This window comes from Oncorhynchus kisutch, linkage group LG25 (assembly GCF_002021735.2).
Source record: "Oncorhynchus kisutch isolate 150728-3 linkage group LG25, Okis_V2, whole genome shotgun sequence".
Taxonomy (NCBI): Eukaryota; Metazoa; Chordata; class Actinopteri; order Salmoniformes; family Salmonidae; genus Oncorhynchus; species Oncorhynchus kisutch.
In genome coordinates this window covers 32,150,286-32,165,285 of record NC_034198.2, presented here as the reverse complement: position 1 = coordinate 32,165,285, position 15,000 = coordinate 32,150,286, and the positions used below count along the sequence as shown (strand labels likewise).

Sequence of the window (15,000 nt, the reverse complement as noted above, 5' to 3'; positions counted from 1 at the left end):
GGCACCAACCATTACCCATTATTAATATAACTAGGCACCAACCATTATCCATTACTAATATAACCAGGCACCAACCATTATCCATTATTAATATAACTAGGCACCAACCATTACCCATTATTAATATAACTAGGCACCAACCATTACCCATTATTAATATAACTAGGCACCAACCATTACCCATTATTAATATAACTAGGCACCAACCATTACCCATTATTAATATAACTAGGCACCAACCATTACCCATTATTAATATAACTAGGCACCAACCATTACCCATTATTAATATAACTAGGCACCAACCATGACCCATTATTAATATAACTAGGCACCAACCATTACCCATTATTAATATAACTAGGCACCAACCATTACCCATTATTAATATAACTAGGCACCAACCATTACCCATTATTAATATAACTAGGCACCAACCATTACCCATTATTAATATAACTAGGCACCAACCATTACCCATTATTAATATAACTAGGCACCAACCATTACCCATTATTAATATAACCTAGGCACCAACCATTACCCATTATTAATATAACTAGGCACCAACCATTACCCATTATTAATATAACTAGGCACCAACCATTACCCATTATTAATATAACTAGGCACCAACCATTACCCATTATTAATATAACTAGGCACCAACCATTACCCATTATTAATATAACTAGGCACCAACCATTACCCATTATTAATATAACTAGGCACCAACCATTACCCATTATTAATATAACTAGGCACCAACCATTACCCATTATTAATATAACTAGGCACCAACCATTACCCATTATTAATATAACTAGGCACCAACCATTACCCATTATTAATATAACTAGGCACCAACCATTACCCATTATTAATATAACTAGGCACCAACCATTACCCATTATTAATATAACTAGGCACCAACCATTACCCATTATTAATATAAACTAGGCACCAACCATTACCCATTATTAATATAACTAGGCACCAACCATTACCCATTATTAATATAACTAGGCACCAACCATTACCCATTATTAATATAACTAGGCACCAACCATTACCCATTATTAATATAACTAGGCACCAACCATTACCCATTATTAATATAACTAGGCACCAACCATTACCCATTATTAATATAACTAGGCACCAACCATTATCCATTACTAATATAACTAGTCACCAACCATTACCCATTATTAATATAACTAGGCACCAACCATTACCCATTATTAATATAACTAGGCACCAACCATTACCCATTATTAATATAACTAGGCACCAACCATTACCCATTATTAATATAACTAGGCACCAACCATTACCCATTATTAATATAACTAGGCACCAACCATTACCCATTATTAATATAACTAGGCACCAACCATGACCCATTATTAATATAACTAGGCACCAACCATTACCCATTATTAATATAACTAGGCACCAACCATTACCCATTATTAATATAACTAGGCACCAACCAGTATTAGGCCAACATTCCCATTATTAATATAACTAGGCACCAACCATTACCCATTATTAATATAACTAGGCACCAACCATTACCCATTATTAATATAACTAGGCACCAACCATTACCCATTATTAATATAACTAGGCACCAACCATTACCCATTATTAATATAACTAGGCACCAACCATTACCCATTATTAATATAACTAGGCACCAACCATTACCCATTATTAATATAACTAGGCACCAACCATTACCCATTATTAATATAACTAGGCACCAACCATTACCCATTATTAATATAACTAGGCACCAACCATTACCCATTATTAATATAACTAGGCACCAACCATTACCCATTATTAATATAACTAGGCACCAACCATTACCCATTATTAATATAACTAGGCACCAACCATTACCCATTATTAATATAACCAGGCACCAACCATTATCCATTACTAATATAACTAGGCACCAACCATTACCCATTATTAATATAACTAGGCACCAACCATTACCCATTATTAATATAACTAGGCACCAACCATTACCCATTATTAATATAACTAGGCACCAACCATTACCCATTATTAATATAACTAGGCACCAACCATTACCCATTATTAATATAACTAGGCACCAACCATTACCCATTATTAATATAACTAGGCACCAACCATTACCCATTATTAATATAACTAGGCACCAACCATTACCCATTATTAATATAACTAGGCACCAACCATTACCCATTATTAATATAACTAGGCACCAACCATTACCCATTATTAATATAACTAGGCACCAACCATTATCCATTACTAATATAACCAGGCACCAACCATTATCCATTATTAATATAACTAGGCACCAACCATTACCCATTATTAATATAACTAGGCACCAACCATTACCCATTATTAATATAACTAGGCACCAACCATTACCCATTATTAATATAACTAGGCACCAACCATTACCCATTATTAATATAACTAGGCACCAACCATTATCCATTACTAATATAACCAGGCACCAACCATTATCCATTACTAATATAACCAGGCACCAACCATTATCCATTACTAATATAACCAGGCACCAACCATTATCCATTACTAATATATAACCAGGCACCAACCATTACCCATTATTAATATAACTAGGCACCAACCATTATCCATTACTAATATAACCAGGTACCAACCATTATCCATTACTAATATAACCTGGTACCAACCATTACCCATTACTAATATAACCAGGCACCAAGCATTATCCATTACTAATATAACCAGGTACCAACCATTATCCATTACTAATAAAACCAGGCATCAACCATTACCCGTTACTAATAAAACCAGGCACCAACCTAATTTATCCAGTCAGTCGTTGGTCTCTCCAGGCATGGTCAGCCCTATTGGTTCATTAATATCACGGCCCATTAATTCAGGGTGCCTGGGGTTTTGGGGTTTCTGCAGCCTGACAGTAGGGGTGGGTATGGTGGGGAGCAGGTTGGAGTTGTGGGTTGTGGTAATAGGGTGGAGGGGTGGTCTTTATAGTTGGGTAGGGGTATCAGACTGTGGGGTTATTTGTCTGATTGAAATGACTTCCTCTGCTCACTCTGCACCTGATGTCACTATATGGGGGCAGAGAGGAGGAGATCGTTATGTTGTGTATAAGTCAGAGGAGGCTGGTGGGAGGAACTACAGGAGGACTCATTGTAATGGCTTAAATGGCATAAAGAGAGAGACGGAGTGGGGGAGGTGGAGAGTAAGAGACAAGAGAGAGATAGTTGAGTAGGAGAGAAAGGCGTGAGGTGGCTGGGAGTATGAGAGTTAAGTCAGAGGTCACTAAACATGTGTAGGTTCTCTGAGGTTTGTTTCATTGTGTTTCTGCACTGCTCCCTCTCTTCTGTCTCTCTGTCCTTTCCAGGACTCTGAACAACAACAACATCAGCAGCATCCCAGTCTCGAGCTTCAACCACATGCCCAAACTACGCACCTTGTAAGTCACTCATACTCCCCCTCTCTCTTTTTCCTCCACCCATTCTCCCCGTCTCTCTCCCCCACCTTTTTTACACTGTCTCGCCCCCATCTCTCTCTCTATATCTCTCTCATCCACCCGTCTCTCTCTTTCCCCCTCTTTCTCTCTCTTCTCCTACATCAGGTCTGATAATTCTGGTGCATATTCTGATCTAGATGTATGGTGTCAAGGAGATCACATGGTGATCCATCTCTCTAAGAGTGTGTGTCATGTGACGTGGGATGTGTTCACCCTGACAGGTTGCTTTAACCTGACTCATATGAGGAAGCAGAGATTAAATAACCATCTCATAACCACATCAGAACAGGAAAATATCTACCACAACTTCACTGGATGACTGAATGTTTCATACAGAATAAACTATGACTGAGGAAAATATCTACCTCAACTTCACTGGATGACTGAATGTTTCATACAGAATAAACTATGACTGAGGAAAATATCTACCACAACTTCACTGGATGACTGAATGTTTCATACAGAATAAACTATGACTGAGGAAAATATATACCTCAACTTCACTGGATGACTGAATGTTTCATACAGAATAAACTATGACTGAGGAAAATATCTACCACAACTTCACTGGATGACTGAATGTTTCATACAGAATAAACTATGACTGAGGAAAATATCTACCACAACTTCACTGGATGACTGAATGTTTCATACAGAATAAACTATGACTGAGGAAAATATATACCTCAACTTCACTGGATGACTGAATGTTTCATACAGAATAAACTATGACTGAGGAAAATATATACCACAACTTCACTGGATGACTGAATGTTTCATACAGAATAAACTATGACTGAGGAAAATATATACCACAACTTCACTGGATGACTGAATGTTTCATACAGAATAAACTATGACTGAGGAAAATATCTACCACAACTTCACTGGATGACTGAATGTTTCATACAGAATAAACTATGACTGAGGAAAATATATACCACAACTTCACTGGATGACTGAATGTTTCATACAGAATAAACTATGACTGAGGAAAATATATACCACAACTTCACTGGATGACTGAATGTTTCATACAGAATAAACTATGACTGAGGAAAATATATACCACAACTTCACTGGATGACTGAATGTTTCATACAGAATAAACTATGACTGAGGAAAATATATACCACAACTTCACTGGATGACTGAATGTTTCATACAGAATAAACTATGACTGAGGAAAATATATACCACAACTTCACTGGATGACTGAATGTTTCATACAGAATAAACTATGACTGAGGAAAATATATACCACAACTTCACTGGATGACTGAATGTTTCATACAGAATAAACTATGACTGAGGAAAATATATACCACAACTTCACTGGATGACTGAATGTTTCATACAGAATAAACTATGACTGAGGAAAATATCTACCACAACTTCACTGGATGACTGAATGTTTCATACAGAATAAACTATGACTGAGGAAAATATATACCACAACTTCACTGGATGACTGAATGTTTCATACAGAATAAACTATGACTGAGGAAAATATATACCACAACTTCACTGGATGACTGAATGTTTCATACAGAATAAACTATGACTGAGAAAAATATATTCCTCTTTGTTTGGATAGAATAGATATAATATAATAGAATCTAATAGAATATTCAATTTTTCCCCAAGAGCTGAATCCAACCAATCCCTTTTGAGACATATTAAGTCATTATAAAATATGCCAGTGATGTTTCCATACATACTTTACTGTCCCCTACAGGAGCGAAACTAAATAGCTATCATCTGAAAGAGACGAGATAGGTTCAATCATTCCAAGGAGTTTTGGTTGACAGTCATAATCCACATCGGGCCTATAGCCATGCCAGAAACCATTTGATCTCCAACTCTGAGGAACACACAACAACAACTCACCCAGAAATACATCCATCCCCCAACGCCTGGTGTCTAAATATAATGACAAAATATGAAATTACGCATATATGAATGATATCAATTATGCTCACTGGAATGAATACTTAGAGAGACCGCAATGTTCTCATTCTTGTTGTGGTTTATGTGCTTTTTGCTTTCAGTAGGGTTATTGGTTGTGTGTGTGTGTGTGTGTGTGTGTGTGTGTGTGTGTGTGTGTGTGTGTGTGTGTGTGTGTGTGTGTGTGTGTGTGTGTGTGTGTGTGTGTGTGTGTGTGTGTGTGTGTGTGTGTGTGTGTGTGTGTGTGTCTGCCACCACAGCTCTGTTAGTTATTCTGGACAATGGGAGCGTTCCAGGAATGCTTCATTTAGAATGTTTTGGTTCGAACTTTAAATGTCTCGTTTAGAGCACTCTGTTTAGTCCAAGCAGGGAAATGTCATGTCAGTCATGGGTTTGGAAACATATCAGGACCTGGGGGGTGTGGTTTAGGTTAAGGCTTTAGTCTCAGCATTTTAGGCAGCATTTCAAGAGGACCATTAAAATGGTCAATGAAAAGGGGGATTTCAATGGTGGTTACCACTGCATGCGACTTATCTGTAGTGATAAACTCACTTTATGCATTGGTTGAAATTCCATCACAGAGATTTAGCTCGTTGCAGAGACATTTTCAGTAACTTTTATGAATAACCCCGTTCATATCCTAACACTCTCTTTCTCTCTCCAGCCGTCTCCACTCCAACAACCTGTACTGTGACTGTCACCTGTCCTGGTTGGCCGAGTGGTTAAGACAAAGGCCTACGATTGGTCTGTTCACCCAGTGCACTGCTCCATCCCCGCTTAGAGGACTCAACGTGGCTGAGATACAGAAACATGAGTTTACCTGCTCAGGTGAGACACACTCACCAACTCCATTCATACTCTCAGACACACTAGTATTCCTGTTCAGATAATACAATACATCCGATGTAACAGCTTAAAATGAACCCATGCTTCATCCTATAGTCCTTTCACGTCTATCTACAAAGGACAGTAAAACAGGCCATTGAGTTCTTCCTGATCCTGCCTGACACACTCTCTCTGTTGTTCACTGTTCCAGCTGATTATCCCCAGTGGATCTGTCCTGTCAGTCTGTTAAGTCCTCACCTGAATCACACCTGACACACACACCCACCCCATGAGGGACATATCACCTCAGGCAAGCCCTCAGGCTGTCCCCAGCCTCTTTCATGTGGCTCCAGCTGTCAGCAGCTGGACTGTCTGCCAGAACCATGCCCTGTGAAAAACACTGCTGGCATGGGTACCCTCTTTCACTGACTACTCCCGCTCTACTCTGTTTTTCATAACACTACGCACACACATATATATGCATGTGCACACACATGCAGACGCACACACACACAAACACACACACAGACAGACACACAGAGACAGCTGGCAGAGAGATGAACCAGAGACATAAAAGAAAGAGAGAGAGAAGAGCATTTGACTGATGTGAATTGATAAGAGAGAGAGAGAGAGAGAGAGAGAGAGAGAGAGAGAGAGAGAGAGAGAGAGAGAGAGAGAGAGAGGACACAAAAGAGAGAGAGAGAGCAGTTTGACTGATAAAAGAGAGGGAGGGAGGGAGAGAGGGGCAGTTTGACTGATAAAATAGAGGGAGGGAGGGAGAGAGGGGCAGTTTGACTGATAAAAGAGAGATAGAGAGAGGGAGCAGTTTGATTGATAAAAGAGAGATGGAGAGAGGGAGCAGTTTGATTGATAAAAGAGATGGGGGAGGGAGAGAGAGAGGGGGAGCAGTTTGACTGGGTCATCACTTCTGAGACTGACCCTCCACACCTGGCCTGGCTGAGGTATCACTGCTGAGACTGAGACTGCATGGGAACCACTGCTCTTCTCAAGGCCATCTCACCACAACACCAGCTGTAGAGGTGGGGGGTTTACACAGCCGTGATTTTTACACAGCCGTACGGCGTGGTAGAAATACAGAACATTATTATTCGGGGGGGGGGGGGTCCACAGCAGCTATCGGAATCAGATTTACCATAGATCTGTGAGAGAGAGAGAAGAAAAGCAAGCTGGAGCTGCAGTCAGAGTTTGTCTGGCAGTCTAGTGCTGGAGTCAAAACACAGCCACACACATATACAGTTTGTTTGGGATGATGTAGGATAGAGACTGGGAGAGTCAACGGATACTGTGTGGAGTAACTCACTCACGACAGGAGGGCGAGAGAGAGGGGTGGAAGGAAAGGGAGGGAGGAGATATGGAGAAGGGAGGGAGGTAGATATGGAGGAGAGAGGTAGAGAGGGAGGGAGGGTAGGAGAGATAGAGAAGGGAGGGAGGTAGATATGGAGGAGAGAGGTAGAGAGGGAGGGAGGGAAGGAGAGATAGAGAAGGGAGGGAGGTAGATATGGAGGAGAGAGGTAGAGAGGGAGGGAGGGAAGGAGAGATAGAGTAAAACGGGATGGGCGAGAGAGAGGGAAAGCATAGATGTTGACATGCTAGATTTGACATTGTAGTAAGGGATACAGTCTTGGTGTTTCACTGTTTAACCCAGGTGTTGGAGATTACTACAACTTGGCTTTGCTCTGAACATTTAAAACAACTGAACTTCATAGTGTCACAGATAACAGACACAAACATGTTGTAGCTCGCAGTATGACACACACACACACACACACACACACACACACACACACACACACACACACACACACACACACACACACACACACACACACACACACACACACACACACACACATACACACACACACACACACACACACACACACACACACACACACACACACACACACACACACACACACACACACACACACACACACACACACACACACACACACACACACACACACACACACACTGTTCTGTCTTGAGTGCAGCACTGACCAGAAGATGAACTCCCTCTGAAAGGATCATTAGAGACTGGCTCGCAGGCACACACTCATGCTCCTTTCACTGTTTGTTTCTGACAGGGACACCTGCAGGGTGACGTTACTAGGGGGGGATGGGGGGTGCTGACGCTGTTAGGGAGAGAGGGGAGAGACCAACGGAAGTCCATTTAGTTATTTGCTTCACGGCTGACTGGTGATCGGTCCCCTGCTCAAACACACACTTCCTGTCTAAATGAGAGGGTGGAGAGAAGAGTGGAGGTAAAGCTGTTTTAGAGAGAGAGTAGGGTGCAGAAGAGAGGGGAGAGGGAGGGAAACCACAAACCTCCCTGTCAAAACCCCTCCCTGTGAACCCCCCTGTCAACCCCCCCCCTGTCAACCCCTCCTGTCAAAACTCCTCCCTGTCAACCCCCCCCCCCTCCCTCCTGTCAACCCCCCCTGTCAAAACTCCTCCCTGTCAAAACCCCTCCCTGTCAAAACACCTACAAAACCCCTACATTCAATCTCTCCCTATCCTAGTCTGTTGTCCCCACTTGCTTCAAATGTCCAGCATTGCTCCTGTTCCCAAGAAAGCAAAGGTAACTGAACTGAACAACTATCGCCCCATATCACTCACTCACTCCCAGTATCACTGAGCAGTAGGATCTGTCCCAGTCCCACTGAGCAGTAGGATCTGTCCCAGTTTCACTGAGCAGTAGGATCTGTCCCAGTATCACTGAGCAGTAGGATCTGTCCCAGTCCCACTGAGCAGTAGGATCTGTCCCAGTATCACTGAGCAGTAGGATCTGTCCCAGTATCACTGAGCAGTAGGATCTGTCCCAGTCCCACTGAGCAGTAGGATCTGTCCCAGTATCACTGAGCAGTAGGATCTGTCCCAGTCCCACTGAGCAGTAGGATCTGTCCCAGTATCACTGAGCAGTAGGATCACTCCCAGTCCCACTGAGCAGTAGGATCTGTCCCAGTATCACTGAGCAGTAGGATCTGTCCCAGTATCACTGAGCTGTAGGACTTTCTCCTGTCATCAATAAAACAGAACACACACACACACATACAAACACACTCGCGCAGAGAGAAAGGGAGCTGATGAAATATTCATAGTAGGAAAGTCAAAGCGCAGCAGATCAGTAATGCAGAGTAAATGAGGCCATTTAAAAGTCTGTTTCATAAACTTTCCTAGGTAATGCTGAAAAACCTAGAGCAGCACACACACACACACACACAGACACACACACACACACACACACACACACACACACACACACACACACACACACACACACACACACACACACACACACACACAGACACACACAGACACACACAGACACACACAGACACACACACACACTGTCGTCTTTGACAAGGGCGTTGCATTTCAAACAAATATCCAGAGACATTTTCAGTGGGAAGTGTGTACTGTATGCAAATTGTCTGCTGTCTTCAGTTTTTGGAGAACAAACATAAGCAAGAAGCAAGAGAGCGTGGAGAGGAGACGAGGGGGAGAGATGAGATGAGGGGGAGAGACGAGACGAGGGGGAGAGAGGAGGCGAGGGGGAGAGAGGAGGCGAGGGGGAGAGATGAGACGAGGGGGAGAGACGAGACGAGGGGGAGAGACGAGACGAGGGGGAGAGAGGAGGCGAGGGGGAGAGAGGAGACGAGGGGAGATGAGGGGGAGAGAGGAGACGAGGGGGAGAGAGGAGACGAGGGGTAGACAGGAGAGATGGCGGAGGTGGAGGAGCTGAATTAGCAAAATACACAGAATTCCACTTAGACTTAGACAATGATGAGAACACAGATGTACAGAAACAGGAGAAGATCAACGGAGATGATTGAAACGACGTCAACATGCATGTCATTGTGTCTCGAATGAAAAACTCACACAACATTCAGACATGCGATTCCACTATATATGTCATGAAATACAACCAACTTTTGATGAGTTCAAATCCAGCTGAGAATTGGCAGATCGACGCTGATACACCATCTGACAGACTACATATCACATGTTAATGTTCCTCTACGTGTCTGTCAAAACATTCAGAGGAATATCTCGGGGGCGCCCGCTCCAAGACCTCTCCTTCACTGTTGACAACATTACCGCTGACCTTCCCAAAGTGCAAAGAATCTTGGTGTGACCCTGGACAATACCCTGTCTTTCCCTTAATAGGACTTTAACCTCTCTTCCTCCCTCTCTCTTCCCATCCCTCTCTCTCCTCTCCCACTCTCCCACTCTCCCACTCTCTCCGTCTCCAGGTCAGTCAGAGAGCTCCGGCTTGCAGCCTTGCAGCCTAGGGGGAGGTACGTGCCCTGCCATGTGTACCTGCAGTAACAACATTGTGGACTGCAGAGGAAAAGGCCTCACAGCTATACCAGCCAGCCTTCCTGACACCATGGCAGAGATGTAAGCACCATGCTGTCTTGTATGTTACCAGTTAGCTGACCTAAACACATCCCTGCTGTTGCGCATAAGCCCCAGTGTAAGGTGATATATTTCAGTGGAATCCAGGGATATCCACAGCTTGAATTGGCTTCGGATCCAACAGTGTGTGCTTCGCAGCCGTGACTGTGTGTGTGTGTGTGTGTGTGTGTGTGTGTGTGTGTGTGTGTGTGTGTGTGTGTGTGTGTGTGTGTGTGTGTGTGTGTGTGTGTGTGTGTGTGTGTGTGTGTGTGTGTGTGTGTGTGTGTGTGTGTGTGCGCGTGCGTGTGTGCGCGTGCTTGAGCCAGCAGCACTGGAAGGTGAAAGATAGGTAGCTCTACTAACAATGTTCCCTGATGGAGATGTCATTAGTTTATCATCTTACAATAGTAAACATGTTTTTATAGTTAGTCTGTTCCTGGTAGGCCTGTTAGGACTGTGGGTCTGTAGTTAGTTAGTCTGTTCCTGGTAGGCCTGTTAGGACTGTGGGTCTGTAGTTAGCTAGTCTGTTCCTGGTAGTCCTGTTAGGACTGTGGGTCTGTAGTTAGTTAGTCTGTTCCTGGTAGGCCTGTTAGGACTGTGGGTCTGTAGTTAGCTAGTCAGTCTGTTCCTGGTAGGCCTGTTAGGACTGTGGGTATGTAGTTAGTTAGTCAGTCTGTTCCTGGTAGGCCTGTTAGGACTGTGGGACTGTAGTTAGCTAGTCTGTTCCTGGTAGGCCTGTTAGGACTGTGGGTATGTAGTTAGTTAGTCAGTCTGTTCCTGGTAGGCCTGTTAGGACTGTGGGACTGTAGTTAGCTAGTCTGTTCCTGGTAGGCCTGTTAGGACTGTGGGTATGTAGTTAGTTAGTCAGTCTGTTCCTGGTAGGCCTGTTAGGACTGTGGGTCTGTAGTTAGCTAGTCAGTCTGTTCCTGGTAGGCATGTTAGGACTGTGGGTATGTAGTTAGTTAGTCAGTCTGTTCCTGGTAGGCCTGTTAGGACTGTGGGTCTGTAGTTAGCTAGTCTGTTCCTGGTAGGCCTGTTAGGACTGTGGGTCTGTAGTTAGCTAGTCTGTTCCTGGTAGGCCTGGTAGGACTGTGGGTCTGTAGTTAGCTAGTCTGTTCCTGGTAGGCCTGGTAGGACTGTGGGTCTGTAGTTAGCTAGTCTGTTCCTGGTAGGCCTGGCAGTACTGTGGGTCTGTAGTTAGCTAGTCTGTTCCTGGTAGGCATGTTAGGACTGTGGGTCTGTAGTTAGTTAGTCAGTCTGTTCCTGGTAGGCCTGTTAGGACTGTGGGTCTGTAGTTAGCTAGTCTGTTCCTGGTAGGCCTGTTAGGACTGTGGGTCTGTAGTTAGCTAGTCTGTTCCTGGTAGGCCTGTTAGGACTGTGGGTCTGTAGTTAGCTAGTCTGTTCCTGGTAGGCCTGTTAGGACTGTGGGACTGTAGTTAGTCAGTCTGTTCCTGGTAGGCCTGTTAGGTCTGTGGGTCTGTAGGAGTGTGGTTCTCAGGATGTGATCGGTTAGGTTAGACCGTGGTATACGGTATGTCTTTTACTCTTTCTATTTCTCTTAGTAGGGGGCTGACTTAGTAGGGGGCTGACTTAGTAGGGGGCTGACTTAGTAGGGGGCTGACTGTTGGCAACTGTAAAAGTACTGTCCATTTCTTACCAAAAACAAACCATACCATTCCCATTCTTTCACATGGAACAGAGTTCTACATTTTACTGCCGATGCGTCATGTAAATGACACATATGGTTTATTTTAAACATGCGTAAATTGTTTTCCGCCTTTTAAGGACATCACATAATGATAGGTTTTGGTAAAACAAATATAAACACTGTGAGCAATACAAGTTGTTTGTGAAAATGTCTTAGGTGTTTCCTGTTGGCTACATGAGTACTCCAGTCTCATAGAGCAGGTGCCCTTGTTATGTAGCCAGTAGGGTAGTCTCCGCTGTGTGCATGTCACTCTGTCTGAATCGCTGAAGGCATTATGTCTTCAACCTCAATGAAAATCAGGCCCATAGCCTCATGAGTACAAGTACAACTATTGATTATATTCATACACAGAGCCAGACACCTGATGAATGGGGTGACAGAGACAGACACCTGATGAATGGGGTGACAGAGACAGACACCTGATGAATGGGGTGACAGAGACAGACACCTGATGAATGGGGTGACAGAGACAGACACCTGATGAATGGGGTGACAGAGACAGACACCTGATGAATGGGGTGACAGAGACAGACACCTGATGAATGGGGTGACAGAGACAGACACCTGATGAATGGGGTGACAGAGACAGACACCTGATGAATGGGGTGACAGAGACAGACACCTGATGAATGGGGTGACAGAGACAGACACCTGATGAATGGGGTGACAGAGACAGACACCTGATGAATGGGGTGACAGAGACAGACACCTGATGAATGGGGTGACAGAGACAGACACCTGATGAATGGGGTGACAGAGACAGACACCTGATGAATGGGGTGACAGAGACAGACACCTGATGAATGGGGTGACAGAGACAGACACCTGATGAATGGGGTGACAGAGACAGACACCTGATGAATGGGGTGACAGAGCCAGACACCTGATGAATGGGGTGACAGAGACAGACACCTGATGAATGGGGTGACAGAGCCAGACACCTGATGAATGGGGTGACAGAGCCAGACACCTGATGAATGGGGTGACAGAGCCAGACACCTGATGAATGGGGTGACAGAGACAGACACCTGATGAATGGGGTGACAGAGCCAGACACCTGATGAATGGGGTGACAGAGCCAGACACCTGATGAATGGGGTGACAGAGACAGACACCTGATGAATGGGGTGACAGAGACAGACACCTGATGAATGGGGTGACAGAGACAGACACCTGATGAATGGGGTGACAGAGACAGACACCTGATGAATGGGGTGACAGAGACAGACACCTGATGAATGGGGTGACAGAGACAGACACCTGATGAATGGGGTGACAGAGACAGACACCTGATGAATGGGGTGACAGAGCCAGACACCTGATGAATGGGGTGACAGAGACAGACACCTGATGAATGGGGTGACAGAGACAGACACCTGATGAATGGGGTGACAGAGCCAGACACCTGATGAATGGGGTGACAGAGACAGACACCTGATGAATGGGGTGACAGAGCCAGACACCTGATGAATGGGGTGACAGAGCCAGACACCTGATGAATGGGGTGACAGAGACAGACACCTGATGAATGGGGTGACAGAGACAGACACCTGATGAATGGGGTGACAGAGACAGACACCTGATGAATGGGGTGACAGAGACAGACACCTGATGAATGGGGTGACAGAGACAGACACCTGATGAATGGGGTGACAGAGCCAGACACCTGATGAATGGGGTGACAGAGACAGACACCTGATGAATGGGGTGACAGAGACAGACACCTGATGAATGGGGTGACAGAGACAGACACCTGATGAATGGGGTGACAGAGACAGACACCTGATGAATGGGGTGACAGAGACAGACACCTGATGAATGGGGTGACAGAGACAGACACCTGATGAATGGGGTGACAGAGACAGACACCTGATGAATGGGGTGACAGAGACAGACACCTGATGAATGGGGTGACAGAGACAGACACCTGATGAATGGGGTGACAGAGACAGACACCTGATGAATGGGGTGACAGAGCCAGACACCTGATGAATGGGGTGACAGAGACAGACACCTGATGAATGGGGTGACAGAGACAGACACCTGATGAATGGGGTGACAGAGACAGACACCTGATGAATGGGGTGACAGAGACAGACACCTGATGAATGGGGTGACAGACATTGATTCTCCATGTCAGGGCTACCTATGAAGATTGTTTTTCTTGTTGGTTGATTGGAAAAGGAGGTATGTAAAGATAGAGAGGTAGGGAGGTAGGGAGGTAGGGAGGGAGGGAGGGAGGGAGGCCACAGACCTGGGCTGGAGGACAGAGGATTCAATGAAGTGGTGTGTGTGTGTGTGTGTGTGTGTGTGTGTGTGTGTGTGTGTGTGTGTGTGTGTGTGTGTGTGTGTGTGTGTGTGTGTGTGTGTGTGTGTGTGTGTGTGTGTGTGTGTGTGTGTGTGTATGTGTGTGAATGTTATTGTTTTTGTGCATCTCTGAGTGATGTTCTCTGGATTCCCTGGGTCATTTCATGTCTTCAGTGTATCTAAGTTATTGGCGTTCAAGCAGGCAGCAATGTGATAAAGTTGCTCTCACTACAAA

The 15,000-nt window shown here is 44.5% G+C and overlaps 1 protein-coding gene across 1 annotated transcript in view; it reads left to right on the top strand.

Moving 5' to 3' along the window:
• The window catches only part of LOC109881416 (slit homolog 1 protein-like), a 182,330-nt gene that overhangs the window by 117,976 nt on the left and 49,354 nt on the right, over nucleotides 1-15,000 (top strand). The window contains exons 7-9 of the mRNA XM_031805094.1: nucleotides 3,428-3,499; nucleotides 6,168-6,331; nucleotides 10,606-10,753. Coding sequence (XP_031660954.1) covers nucleotides 3,428-3,499; nucleotides 6,168-6,331; nucleotides 10,606-10,753 — 384 coding nt within the window. The remainder of the gene's footprint in view (nucleotides 1-3,427; nucleotides 3,500-6,167; nucleotides 6,332-10,605; nucleotides 10,754-15,000) is intronic.